This window comes from Tympanuchus pallidicinctus, unplaced genomic scaffold (genome assembly GCF_026119805.1).
Source record: "Tympanuchus pallidicinctus isolate F22 unplaced genomic scaffold, pur_lepc_1.0 scaffold3, whole genome shotgun sequence".
Classification (NCBI taxonomy): domain Eukaryota; kingdom Metazoa; phylum Chordata; class Aves; order Galliformes; family Phasianidae; genus Tympanuchus; species Tympanuchus pallidicinctus.
Window position 1 is genome coordinate 75,497,718 of NW_026294747.1, and position 14,494 is coordinate 75,512,211.

Below are 14,494 nucleotides of genomic sequence, written 5' to 3' on the forward strand. Positions count from 1 at the left end.
TCCTTCGGCCCGGGCCCCTTATGAGGCTGCACCCACATCTCCAGCACGGTGCCTCGCTCCTGCCCAGCCCGCCGGCAGCGCTGCCCTTCTCAAGCTTCAGACAGTTCCAGGCGCCTTCCATCTCCAACCGCCTTTTATAGACAAAGCTCTGCACGCGCCGCCGTTTCCTCTCTCGGAACGGCACACATTTTAACGCGTGCATCACGGTACTTCCTCTCCGAAAGCCGCTGATCGGGACGCACACCCCCAGTTCCGCGGCCTACACCGGGGCTCGCCCCTCAGCCTGGCTCCCAGCCGTTCCCTCTGCCGCCCACCTCCCGCCGGGGGCCGGGGGCACCGGACGGCCCGGCCCTGCTCGACTCCGCCCCGCCGCAGCCCCTCGGGCGGGCTCGGAGGAAGATGGCCGGGCACGGCGGGAGCGGCGCGGCGGCGCGGGGAGGCGGAGGCCGCGGCGTTGTGGTAAATGCAAGCGGCGCCCGGCCCGGCCCGGCCGCTCGGGACCCCTCCCGCTTCCCCGCCGCCCCTTCCTTCCTTCCCGCCCGCTCTGCGCTCGGCCCGGCCGGTCCCCTGCTTCGCTCCCGGCCCTGCCCCGGCTCCGAGCCCCGCTTCGTGCCGTGGCTTTGACAGAACGTATTGATTAATGGAGCTCGAGGTGTCCATAGAGCCGCTCCGGCCCCCGCCGCGATGCCGGGCTGCCTTGGCGCGGTGCGGGCCCGTGGGGAAGCACCGTCACGTTGCTCCGCGCCCTTGCGTGGCGGGAGGAAGCGAGCACCTCAGAAAGGCGCTTGAGCGCAGTGGGAATGAATGAATGACGCAGAAGTGAAGGAATGTGCTCGTTGTTCCATGGCGCAAGTGAATTTATCCTATGAAACAGACACGGAGTTGCGCGGTATCGCTGGCACCCCGCTGGGAACGCTCTCATGTTCCCGCGGCGGCGGCTCGGCGCTCGCACCCTGACCGCCGCTGCGCCTGGGCTGAGCTGCGGCCGCTGCCTTCTCCCGGTGGTCTCTGCCATGGTCAGTGCCTGTCGTAATGTGCGAGAGAGTGCTACGGCAGAGATGTATGTTCCTCGCTGCACTGACTTTGTGTCTTTTGCTTGGTACCCTTCCAAAAACTACCGGGAGAAGGATTTGCATTTACAAAACACGGATTTTGCTTGGTGCTCAGCTGTCTTATTTCGTACCAAAGCAGAACCCAGGCCTTTGTTACTTTAAGGGAAGAGCTGTGCTAAGCCCCTTGTGTGCCCACTTGGTTGGACAACAAAGCCAGCAGTGTTCCTCCGAAAGTAGTTCAGTAGGATTTCTCCGTTTTCTCTTTTCTGTCTCAAAGGAAGTCTTTCAGATCTTGCCATGTGTTTTTGTATTCTTATTTGTGTACATTCGATCAGCTTTGTGAAGACTCACCAAGAAATTTTTCCTGGGCTGCTTGAACATGCGGAACATGAACTTAAGAAATAGCTGCTTCTTTCACTGTGGGTTTTTTTAAACACATTTGTGTACCAATATAATTAGTATCTATGTTTATTTATCTGGTCAAAACAATCAAAAATTTTCCTTAGGTTTTTCAAGGATTAAAGCTGGAAATACTCGTTGCACTTTGAGCACTGTATTTGGTTTTGGGCTTCTTACCATAGGAAAGATATTGAGTCCCCAGTGTGTCCAGAGAAGGGCAACACAGCTGGTGAGGGATCTGGAGCACAAGCCTTATGGGGAGTGGCTGAGGGATATGGGTTGTTTGATCTGGAGAGGCACAAGGGGAGACCTTGCAGCTCTCTACAACTGCCTGAAAGGAGGCTGTGCTGAGGTGGGGGTTGATCTCTTCTCCCAAGTAACAGAGATAAGATGAGAGGGAATAGCCTCAAGCTGTGCCAGGGGAGGTTCAGGTTGGATGTTAGGAAAAATTTATTCTCAGAAACAGTGATAGTGCATTGGCACAGGCTGCCCAGGAAGGTGGTGGAGTCACTGTCCCTGGTGGTGTTCAAGAACTGTGTAGATGTGGCACTGAGGGACGTGGCTCGGTGTGCATGGTGGAGATGGTTTGATGGTTAGACTAGATAATCTCAGTGGTCTTTTCCAACCTTAATGAGGCTGAGACTCTATGGAATGGAAGTTGAATTTAATTTGAGATTTACTTATTTTTTTTTTTTTTTTTTTTTTTTTTTTTTTTTTTTTGCTACTGAGGGTAATCACACAGTTCACAAGCAAAATGCTCATCAAAATTGGCAGTTACCTGAAAATTGTCCTACAGCATAACACTCTGATTAGCTTTGGGATAAATCAGATTTTCTAAGGCATATTGTTGGGAAATGTCAGTCTAAAAGAAAGTAGACTATGGAATGGACTTATTATATTACAAAGCAATTAATTAGAAAGTACCTATGAATTTAATTTTATTTGCCAAAAGCCAGTGGACAGTTGTAAAGAACTTCTTTATTCTAGTTTTTTATTCCTGAGAACTGGAAGGATAGATAAAAGCATAAAGGTCTCATACTGATGCTGTTTCAGAAAGGATAGTTTCTAACTTGAGTAAGAGATGTCTATTTGTATGAATTCTGAAGCAGTTTCAATTCATTTCGTGTGATGTGCACCATGTTTAGAAACATATAATTTGATGAGAAAGATGTGTAAAGAAGTGAAACTGACTTAAAGAATTGATATTGGAATTTTTTTGTGAGAGCTTATAGCTCTTACGTAATTCAAATCACTACATGAAATTGTTTCCTTTTATGTTAAAGTGCTTCTGCGCAGGACTGTGCCAGACAGTTCATTGCTACAAAATATTTAAGTAAGTGTCAGCCACCTCTATGCCCTGAGAAGGAAGACAGGAAAATAGGCTTCCCAGGCCTTCAGCGGCAATGTTTTTGAAGCAAGATTTGCCTCATTAAAATTCTTGCTGAGGAGTATATTTATACTCTCCTGTTTCTGTGGAAACGAGGAACATAACTAAATAACTTTTTTCCTATGTGTAGTCTCAAGGCTTGTGTAAGTCAGGAAAAGCTTTCATTGATTCCAGTGATCTCTGAGTCATGCACTTTATGCGCATGCATACTAGTTGCCAACAAAGCTTTTTGGTTTGGTTTGGTTTGGTTTTTTTTTTATTATTATTATTATTATTTTTTAATACAGAAACTATTGTGCAGAGCTAAGAACACCTGATGGTATGGGTGTCTGTAGTTGCCCACGGATGTGGAATAGAACCCAACCAACCAAAAATCTGTGAGATGTAGCACTGTTATCATGCAGCACTACACAGCACTGCAGGTAACTTCAACAAGATTACAGATGTGGAGGAACAGCTCAGAAACAAGTATGCCATGTTAGCCTAGGTATCTTAGTGTCATGGTTTGTTGCTCTACTGGATGAAATTGTAAGTAGAGGTTAGTTTCAGAGACCGGCATTTAGAAGTCATGGGCTTGGGTTGGAAGGGACCTTGAATCCCTTCTAGTTCCAACTCCCTGCTGTGGGCAAGATTGACATCCACCAGATCCTACTGTCCAGGGCTCCATCCAACTCAGCCTTGAGCATCTCAGGGATGGGGCATCCGCAGCTCCTCTGGGCATTCTGGGCGTTCCAGTGCCTCACTGCCCTCTGAGTAAAGAATATCTTCCTAATATCTAATCTAAATCCCCCCTCTTTTTGTTTAAAACCAATCCCCCTTGTCCTATCACTACCTGTCCATGTAAATTTTCAGTTTCCATCCTTCTTATAAGCTCCCTTTATGTACTGGATGGCCACTGTACAGTTTCCCTGAGCCTTCTCCGAGTTGAACAAGCCTAACTCCCTCAGTCTTTCTTCATAGGAGAGGCGCTTCAGCACTCTGATCATCTTCATGGCCCTCCTCTGAACCTCTCTAACAGTTTCAGATCTTTCTTGTGCTTGGAGTCCCTGACCTGGTTGCTGTACTACTGATGGGGCCCCAGAAGGGCAGAGTAGAGGGGGACAGTCACCTCCCTCACCCTAATGGCCACCCCTCTTTTGATGTCGTCCAGGATACTGTTGGCCTTCCACACTGCTGGCTCATATCTGGCTTTTCATCCACCAGAATCCCCGAGTCCTTCTCTGAGCTGCTCTCTATGGGTTCTTCTCCCAGTCTCTACACATATCTGTACAGACTGGAATCTATGTACCAATACTAAAGCAAAATTTAATTATGATTCCAAGAAAGATTTTTAACTTGCAGGTCTTGTTTTTCATACAGAACTGTATTGTGAAAATTGTTGGTGAGGAGTTGTAGCATCTTTTTTCTCTTAGGAATCTACTGATAACTTTGCCTGGCTGATTTTTGCCTTATATAATCTCTACTACCATTGTATTCTCATAGTTGTTGTACTCTGACAGTTATGAAGCTAATGTGTATTAAATCTTAAAATACTTTTTGCTGTAAATGTGTGAGTTTACAGACTAGCTGATACTGAGGTGACACATGAACTCTTGGTAAAAGTTTATCTTTGATGACTTACTTAAATTAGGAACCTTGCTTTTGGCAAGACAGTCTTTCACTGATTTTTATGAATACAGTCCATGAAGCACATAATTTACTATATGTACTGCTCTGTCTATAGAATATGTGGCTTTACACTACCTCTAAAGCAGAATTCATGCTTTTAATTTATGATTTTATAACTTCCAAGCCCACTGTCTGAATCTGCCTTTGCAGAGTCCTTTCTTTCTGGAAATCTTACATTTGTATTTCCGGTTTGCAAGTAGTAAGAAACTTAGACTTGCTCTAGTTCAGTATTATTTCCCCTCTATATCTAACTGTAACTCAAGTGAATTTTCCCATGTTCTTTGGAAAAACAAAACAAAACAAAAACCTGACTAACACTTAATTTCTGAGGTATACAAAAGCAAAGTAATGAGTAGAAAAAATGAAATAATAATTTCTGATTACATAATTTTGAAGCTTATTTTTTACGTGTCAGCATATATGGAAGAGTGTGTGTCATTCTATTATTTCAGTCCAGTGTATTAAACGAATGAGTTTATATCAGTTATATACTGTCAAACACCATTGGGTATTCCTAACAGTATTATTTAATATTCAGATTTCAGATGATTGGCCTGGATACAGTCTGGATTTGTTCACTTATCCACAGCACTACTATGGAGATTTGGAATACGTGCTTATTCCGCATGGCATTATTGTTGACAGGTATGTGTGGCTTTTTTTGTTATTAAATAAATACTTTGGTCAGTATTAGAATTCTTTTTTGTTATCCGTGTTATCTGCAGGCAGTGTATATATAACATTTGTCCTAATATGTTGTATTATACATTTATTTCTTTAATTTGGGATGTAAAAATACTGCTTGACAGTTAAGAAATGATAGACTTGCTGTCTCTTGCAACTCATTGTGTAATTTGTTTCACGTAGCTTCTGATTTGGACACTGAATGGTACAGGATTCCCACAAAAAAGAGAATGTGATCATATAGAGACACTGGTGCTGAAGTGCCAGTGTACAGGAGGGATGAACAGACACAGGAAGGACAAATACAAAGTTCTGCACATAGTAATACTTGAATGTTTCTCTTGCATCCTTTAGCATGTTTTTTACATAAAAAGAGAGAAAAAAATCTTTAATTGAGTACAATTTTGAGAATTCCCTGATAGAAATCATTAATGTAGACTAACCCGATTGTTCCAGACTGCACCATTGACTTCTGTCATTTAAGCTGTGTAGAGAGCCAGCCTGCCTAGGCTTCATCAACCATCATATCTCCTAGTAATAGTTCCTGTATGCTCTCAGTGCATGCAGCTAAGTTGCTTTGATATTTGTGGTAGTCCAACTCAGTGTTGATACTCAGTTGTTAATTTGATATGCTGTTAAAAATCTTTTCAAAAATTACAAAATGAAAAATGGTAGTTTTTAAGAAAGTACTGGGAGCATAGAATCATGGAATCATTTAGATTGGAAAAGACTGATTAGATCATCTAGTCCAACCAGTCTGAATGGATTTCATGGGAGATTTTTAATCTGCAGCTTTCTACCTTCCGCATTTAAACAGCCAGTTGCAAGTATTAAAATTGTTGGAACTCCTTGAAAGAAGGTTGTAAACATTCATCTTAAGGAAGAGTAATAACTCCTATATTTGTTTCAAACACAAGCTCTCTTTCATCACCTTTTCAGCTACCATTGTGTTGACTTTTTTGTCTTTTTTTGTGTAAGGCCAACTGACTCTTGATTCATCTTTTTAAATAAATATGTTACTACTTTATTTCTCATGGGATTCACTATAAATTTGTCTGAAGTAACAGTGGTATTTGGTGTTTTTGTACTCCAGCAAAATGAATTCCACTGTATTTTTGTACTCTTCCAGAAAAGGCTCATTCTGTTCTGATGGACAAGAAAACAGAATTGAATATATTGTGACCATGCAAAATTTTCCTGTAGGAAGAAGGCTCAGCACTTGAGAAAATTTTCTTGTTTCTCTGTATGTAGGTTTAAAAACTGGCGTCTTTTTACTGAGTACATTTTTGTCTGCTCTGGAGTTCATACTCATTTAAAATACTAACAGGTCTTTGGAATTTTTGTAAATTTCATTTCCTAAGACAATCTAAGAAATAATATAAATAAATATCATCAGAAAAATGGTTCTTCTGAATAAAAAGTTTTCCCCATAACTCTCAGACTTGATAAGAGATGACAAAAGACTTTTTTAATGAAAAAATAAGTGAAAAACTTTTACTAATCTTGGTCTGTACTTCAATAAAAAGAATTACATGTTTAAGATCTAACAAGATAATCTCACAATATGTCTGTTTTCTGAATCTAAAAATATGAATTATTGCTTTACATAATTTTCTTGAGCATTACAAAGATGTGAAAACATGTCATGCTGGCTCATAACTAGTCTGTTAGCTTCAGTTTAGTGTCTGTTCTTCGCTGGTACATGCATATGTGTAGATTTCACTCAAGTTCAATGTATATGTACATATAGGGGCAAACACATTTCTATTGCAGGTAGAGAAAAAAGTATGATCATGAAAGATGCAGGATAAATTATGGGATTTATCTATTGATAAATTACGTATTGCCAAGAAATGTATTATTGAATCTACTAATCTAATCCAGAGACTTATCAAAAAACTTTCCAGAAAAAAAGCTTCTACAGAAAACAATGCACTGAGTTGTTCTTGCTCAGAACATTAAATGGCATTTTCAGTTTTCTGTTGATCTGAGTTTTACCTCTAGCAGTGACCAGGTATTTGTTTTAGATCTAAAATACTCTCTACCTTGTTCTTTAGAAATGAAAACTATTTGAGATGAACATTCAAGTTTATTGTTTTCATCTTGAAAAATTCTGTACTAGTTCTGTTCTGTACTAGTGGCAGAAATGTTGTGTCTTTTGGTTTCAATCTGCCACATTGTGTTTGCAATGCAGAATAACTGAAGAGAAGACCCTGCAACTGCAGGTTAATCAGAACATAACCTTGATTATTCTCATGTGTGTGACCGAGAACAAGGCACTTACACTGCACTCTACATAAAATTTTTATTGATGAGATATGTCTTTATAGTACTTGCTTATATTCTTATTAAAACTGTACTTGTAGCATTCTCCAAAGCCTGTCAGTTTGAAATATTTTTTAATAATTCTCCTCCCTCTCTTTCATTTGATTTAGTGTTCTCAGGTAGCAAATAAAATAATCAGGTATGTCGTTTTACAGAAATAATTTATATTGAAGTTTCCTCCATGACAAAACTGAATGCAGTGTTTCACCTGTTACTCTGAAGTCTCTGAAGTGCTTGTGAATTCAGCACACAGTGAGATGTGCTACTCGTTTTATATAATTAGGAGATTAATAAATTTAAACATATCCAGCTTGATTCACATCCTTTGCGTCTTGCATCCAGCCTGCATATCTGCCTGTTGTTCAGTCCCACTCAAACCAAGTCAAGGTGCTGAAGCAGACTGTGGGCCATGCAATATTTTTATGATTCTATTTCCTTGTAACCATAAGAAAGCATACCATAAACTTAGGGAACGCACACCTAACATTATTTCATCTTTTTTTCTTTTTTTTTTTTTTTGCCCCAGGACAGAACGACTGGCTAAGGATATTATGCAAGACATTGGAGACAATGATATTGTGGTTCTCTGTGTTCTCAAAGGTGGCTACAAGTTCTGCGCTGACCTTGTGGAGCACATCAAAAATCTCAGCAGAAATTCAGAAAGATTCATCTCCATGAAAGTCGATTTTGTTAGACTGAAAAGTTACCACGTAAGTCAACATCCAGTTGTGTGTTCATAATAAATAGTGGACTCTCACAATTGTGGTACCTTTTTAATTATAAGAAAAAAGCTTTGAAAAATCTTTTTGTTTCAAAATATTTTTCTGTGATTTTTTTTTTCCCCAAAATATTTGTTCACAACCCTGTATACTTTCTGAATAGTGTGAGTGATAGTATGAAGCATCCTCAAGCTGTATTTTTTATTTAGCCTGTCATCACTTTTGGACATAAAATTATTGAAGTTCTCATCTTGTGGAATGTCTACATGTTGTTTGCTCTCGAAATCCTCAACAGTTTTGTTGTTATTTCATGTTACTTCTCTTTACATTCCTTGTATCCCTCCACAGTTTGGCACAACTTCAAGGAAATAAATCTCTGCCATATTCAATGCTAAGTAAATGAAGTGCTTTGTTCCTGAAAACATGCAGTTTACATGGAAGCAAAATATACCACTAGATGATGATAGTGCTTTATAAGAAAATTAAATAAGATGTTGAACCAAATGCAGTGCTGAGGCAGGCTCAAAGTCCTCCTGTTATCTTCTGAAGAAGTTCTGCAGTAATGATTCATTTGTTTCTGTGGGGCAACGATAATGAGATGGCCTGCGTCTTTTTGGAGTGTGTGATTACAATTTCTGTTTGCATAAGCTGTACATATTTATATTCCACATCGTACTTCTTGTTCACACCCATAGCGAGGGAGCATTTCTAGAAGTTGTCCTAGAAATGTCTGAGGAAGTATACCGAATGATGGGATGATTTCTCTTTGAAATGGAACTTGCTGAGTTCAGGAGCTTCCGCAGTATCTCTGTGTCCTTTCCACAGACAGGCTGATTGGTGAGCATTTTGCTCTGCTCTCAACAACCATATGCTTTTCCTAATTTTTGCAAATCCAACCTTTTTTTTCCATCATAGGAGAGAAGAGTATGAGTGCCTTTTGTCTCCATTTGGTTAGAACTTGGTCCTAGGGCTTCTGTTTCAAGAACTAGTAAGGTGTGTGAAGGACATGTGCAATACAAAGACTGTACAATACAGTTTCCAGTTATTTACCAGTATTATAGAATAAATCAGAATACTAGATTAGTCTCATACAAAGGTATGTAGAAATTAAAGATTTTTCTTCAGCATGGCAATGACAGCAATTCAGTAGTACTGCTTAGAGAATAATGCAATTATTTAAACTGTTTTGTGGGGTTTTTTTAACATTATAGGTAATGCCCATGGCTTTCCTACTGAGTTTTCTCTTATCCAGTGTGAAGATACCACAGTTCTAATATATCTCTTTTGGGTGACAAGTCAACTCTTATTAGCAATGCTAACCCATAATCCTTAGGTGACATGAGACATATACCACAGAAGTTTGGAAATCTTCACATAATTACTTAAGAAATAAAGTAACAGCATGCTATATAAAGCTGAAACTGCAATACAAATTTGGGCATACAGGATGCAATCATCAAGGCTGAGTTCTGGATTATCTTAGCATTTGATGGCTGGATATTTTGGGTGCTTCAGCAGGAAGTTAACTCCTTCACCAGAACTACTGATTGCATCTAATTTCTAGAAAATAAATATTTCTCATAAAAGCTTCCCATCAGATGTCAGACTGAAACTATTCTTGATTGGAACAGAACTGTCCTTGGAGCAGTGCTTGATGTCTGCCTTGTCTTGAGAAGCTGAGCAATACTGGGGTGTAAGTTCAAAATGATGTTAATGTTTGTGGGTTCATTCAGTGAGCGATCTGTACTTGTAATGCTGACAAAAGTACCACTGCCTGCTGTCCTTTGCGTTTTGAACTACAGCTGGGTCCAGTTCAGTTACAGGTAAGGGGAGTTTCTCTGAAATTTCAGATCATAGCCCTGTGCAACACAGCTCTGGTCAGAACATTGGAGCTGTTATGAGTTTGAATGACTCTGCCTCGCAGCTTTATATGAGACTACCAAAGCCTTCATGTCAGTTTATTCTGTAACAGCATACCCACAATGATTTACACTTCAACATGATTCTAATAATTACAGTTTTATAAGTAAGACTATGTGAAGTTTTGAAGCACTACCAGTTCTGCTAATTTCCTTCCTTTTGCCTTTTCTGTTCTGCTCTCTATAAAGACTTATTATATTGACTCATTTTTTTCTGTTTTCATTCCTCTTTCATTTTACAAACATAGTTCTTTTCATACGATTTATTCTGCTTCCTTTTACTAACTGCTCTCTATTTCTCTCAAAAGGGAATCCTGCTGCTCTCAATGTACTTCTTTCAGATATGTATCCTTTTCCCTCCCCTCCAGCTGTTTAAAACCAACAACTAACTTCAGCTCAAATTCATGGGATTTTTGAATTGTCTCATTCCTGCTTCAATACTGAAAGGTTAGTCAACTTTTAGAGGTCATACTTTAAACTGGGGAGTTCCTGATTTAACTGTGTAGTGCAAATGGGCTGCAATTGTGACCTAAAATCAGATGTCGGCATCAGTGACAATATCATTAAACTTCTTCATGCAAATGAATTGATTTTTTAAAAAACATTACATTTAAGTTCTCTGGGTTTTGGCAATATGAGTGGCTGCTTGTACTTATAGAATCAGAATGGTTTTATTTGATTTGGGAGGTATTGAAATATGTACATAAGACTGATTATTTTTATGAGAAAAATTCCCATGTTATGCAAGTATTGCCTTGTTTCAGGATCTCATTGGCATGTCAGTTTACTGACTTTTGTTTATATAAAAGTAATATGGGAAAACACTGTTAATTCATTATTTTATAGTTATTTTCAGAAGTCCAACATAAGAAACTGTATTTAAAAATACTGTTTATGTTCTTAAGATCTGAGGTAGACCGATATTTTTTTCTTTATTGACCTACATCTGAGCTTTTAAGTTTCTGTGCACATATATAAACTTCCTAGCTATCCATACTGCATCATTTTAGCATTCCGGTGAGCTAAGGAAATGGAAAAATACAGTTCAGTTTCTATAGGAAGTAAAAATATGCTTTCAGACAAGGCTGCAACCTGTGCATTCAGTTACAGGAATTGAAGGTTTGAGAACCAATATGTCCAGTGGGTAGGCAAAGAAATACTAAAGTAGTCCTCTCCTGAAATATGATGCAGGTATGGATAAGCTGCATGCAAAGTTTTAAGGGAAAACAATGGAAATACTGATAGAATCTGGCAACATCTTAGATATCAAATTCAAAGAGACTGGATTTGAATATAGCATAAGCTATGAATAGGGACTTTTGAGTGGGAGAATACAATCTAATCGGAGTGGTGCCATTGACACGTTAGAAAGAAAGGATGCTATCCAGAGGGACCTGGACAAACTTGAAAGGTAGACCCGTGTGATTCTAATGAGGTTCAACAAAGCAAAATGCAAGGTTTTGCTCTTGGGTTGGAGTAATCCCAGATACATGTACAGAAGAACTCCTTGAGAGTAGCTTTGTGGAGAAGGACCTGGGGGTCCTGGTGGATGAAAAACTTAACATGAGCCAGCAGTGTGCTCTTGCAGCTCAGAAGGCCAATGGTATCCTGGGCTCCATCAGAAGAAGGGTGTTCAGGTCTGGAGCCCCCAGTACAAGAATAATGCAGAGCTGTTGGAAAGGGTCCAGAGGAGAGCCATGATCTGGCTGGAGCACCTCCCCCATGAATACAGACTGAGGGAGATGGGTTTGTTCAGCCTAGAGAAAAGAAGCCTGTGAGGAGACCAGATTGCAGCCTTCCAGTATTTAAAAGGGGATTATAAAAAGAAGGGGAATCAACCTTCTGCAAGGGTAGACAGCGATAGGACACAGGAAATGGTTTTAAGTTGAGGGAGGGAAGATTTAGGCTGCATATCAAGGAGAAGTTCTTTACAGAGAGAGTGGTGAGGTGCTGGAACAGGCTGCCGTGAGAAGTTGTGGATGCTCCTGGAACATCCAGGTTGGATGGGGCCCTGAGCAGCCTGCTCTAGTGCCAGATCTGGAGGTTGGTGGCCCAGCCTGTGGCAGGGTGGTTGGAACTTGATGAGCCTTGGAGCCCTTCCAACCCAGGCATTCTCTGATTCTGTGATTCAGTTTCACTGTACTGAATTTTCTTCCCAAGTAATCACTCCTGCACAGGGAGTCAGAGCTCTGCATTTCATACGAAAATTTTAAAAAGTTTTCAGATACATGAAAAGTTGAAGTCAAGAATAAAAAGCAATAGAGAAGGAAGATGGGCTTGCAAATATCATCCAAGGCAGACCAGTGTGCCCTTTGTGTGCACTTGTTCTTCTGAATTTTTTTTCTCCCATATTATTTTCCCTAGCTGTCTATTTCATTCTTAGAATTATTATGTGATACTAAATTAGTATGATAGTAAACTTCATGTTCTGGAGCAGGATGAGTGAATCTCGATGGCATAGCTTTTCCCATGAAAAGGATATTGAGCTAAACTAGGAGTGAGATTGATCATTTTCTTATAGACTTCTGTGATTTCTTTGGGTATACCCGTGTGGTCTAACATGACAGCAGACCAATCATCTCTGTTATCTTGAATGTGCATAGTGCGCTTCTGAAAGAGGATAGTAGATGTATTGTGACAGTCAGATGATATACCATAGTTACAGATTCCATGTCAAGCAAAGATTATTGCAGAATATTGATCTGTTTTCTGTGCAGTGCCTGTGGATTCTAGAAGTGCATTTTCCATCTTCTAGTAGCAGGAAGATTTTGTTGAAAATCATCCTGAAAAAATATGAATGAACTTCAAAGGATCGTTGTTTGCTAGTTTGGAGGGAACTTGTAGAAGATTCTGTGGACTGAGCCAATTCATGCAATCCTTTAAAATTAGTACATTATTTATAGTTTCCAGAACATAACTAATAGAGAAAAATGGCCTTGAATTGTAATCCGTGCACAATGGTTGCATTCAAGCCGGTTCACAAACAAATCCATTGATATGATCTGTTTCCTCTTCAGCCTCCAGTTGTTTGAAATATATTTACAACTGTTGGTTATTAATCTTGGCATAAACGGGCCCATTCCTGCTGCAAAATTCTGAAAACAAGCAACAAAATAATCATTGTTTAGTAGAAATCTGAATGTTTTTGTCCATATGAGGCCATTTCAGTAAATAGTTTTGCTAAACCGCTCTACTGTAGGAGTAAGGAGACTGGGATTTTTTAATGAGTAAGCTGAAAGCTAGTTAGTAAATGTAGTAAAATAGTTTATTTTTCTGCCACACAGCTTTACTTTTCATATGCCATTATTAAATACTTAGATTTTGAAAAGCACAGCAGCGTGAGACATCAGACTGTAACCACTGTGTGCAATGTACATCCGTTCTTTGCATAATCACCTATTCCTATTCAAGACAATTTTATTATACAGAACTTATTTTTTAAGTGTGAACTTCACATTTAGATCTTAAAATGTTAAGTTGTGATCAACTTACAAGCAAGTAACTTCTTAGTGATTTTACTACTGCAGCAACAGAAAAGAAACGACTATGTGCATTGTTTGGATTTAATGATTTGCAACCAATCCCCAAACTCCTCAGCGGTGTTATGATGATTGTTTATCTCCATACCTACCTGCTGTCATAACACAGCTTATGATCTCCTGAGAAAAACGTGTGTTCTGAGATGAAAGGGAACCCACATCGGCTCTTGCAGTTAGTTACAGGCTTTCTCTTGGATAAGTTCTGAATTCCCTTGATTTTGCTTCATTAGCACAGTTTGGCTGATGATCATTTCATCTTCCTTGATGTTAAGTACAGAAGAATTAGAAATTAGAGCCTACCTGATAGAATGAATTCCTTTGAACTTTAAGGCCAAATTTTGCAATACTTCCAGAGGATTGAACTCCATATTATCTGCAGAAGATCAATTTGATGGGTAAATGGTTGTATGTGTACAACACTTAAAAAAATATTAATTTTCTAAACCTTTTTCAGGAGAGCAGCTGGTGATCAGCCCTGTTGAAACTGAACACCTGTACAGAGATTAAAAATCTTAAAAGATAACTGGCAACAAAAGTCTTTAGTCCACAGAAGCTACCAGTGTTCCTGATATGGACCTTAAGTTGTAGTTGTGCTGAGAAATGTGTTCTAGTGAGGATAGACAGTGCTGCCAAATAGATGTCTGCCATATGGGTGAGCAAAACATGGGATTCTTGGGACTAGAATTCTATTGCAAGCATTAGCAGAGGGATCTTGTCTTGATGTACTTTTCCACAGATAAAATTATATTCGGATCCTCAAGTAGTAGAATCTTTTTGACTAAAAGCTCTGTGAAATGTTCAG

The 14,494-nt window shown here is 39.6% G+C and overlaps 1 protein-coding gene across 4 annotated transcripts in view; it reads left to right on the forward strand.

Moving 5' to 3' along the window:
* The first annotated feature begins 207 nt into the window (after window positions 1-207).
* PRTFDC1 (phosphoribosyl transferase domain containing 1) overlaps window positions 208-14,494 on the forward strand; it is a 44,883-nt gene continuing 30,596 nt past the window's right edge. For 2 of the 4 annotated variants that reach the window (XM_052695319.1, XM_052695320.1), the window contains exons 1-3: window positions 208-459; window positions 5,045-5,151; window positions 8,042-8,225. In XM_052695319.1, coding sequence (XP_052551279.1) covers window positions 400-459; window positions 5,045-5,151; window positions 8,042-8,225 — 351 coding nt within the window. In that variant the 5' untranslated portion in view covers window positions 208-399. Of the gene's footprint in view, window positions 460-3,465; window positions 5,152-8,041; window positions 8,226-14,494 lie in introns of those variants that run through there. The other 2 variants (XM_052695318.1, XM_052695316.1) reach the window with 2 other exon arrangements.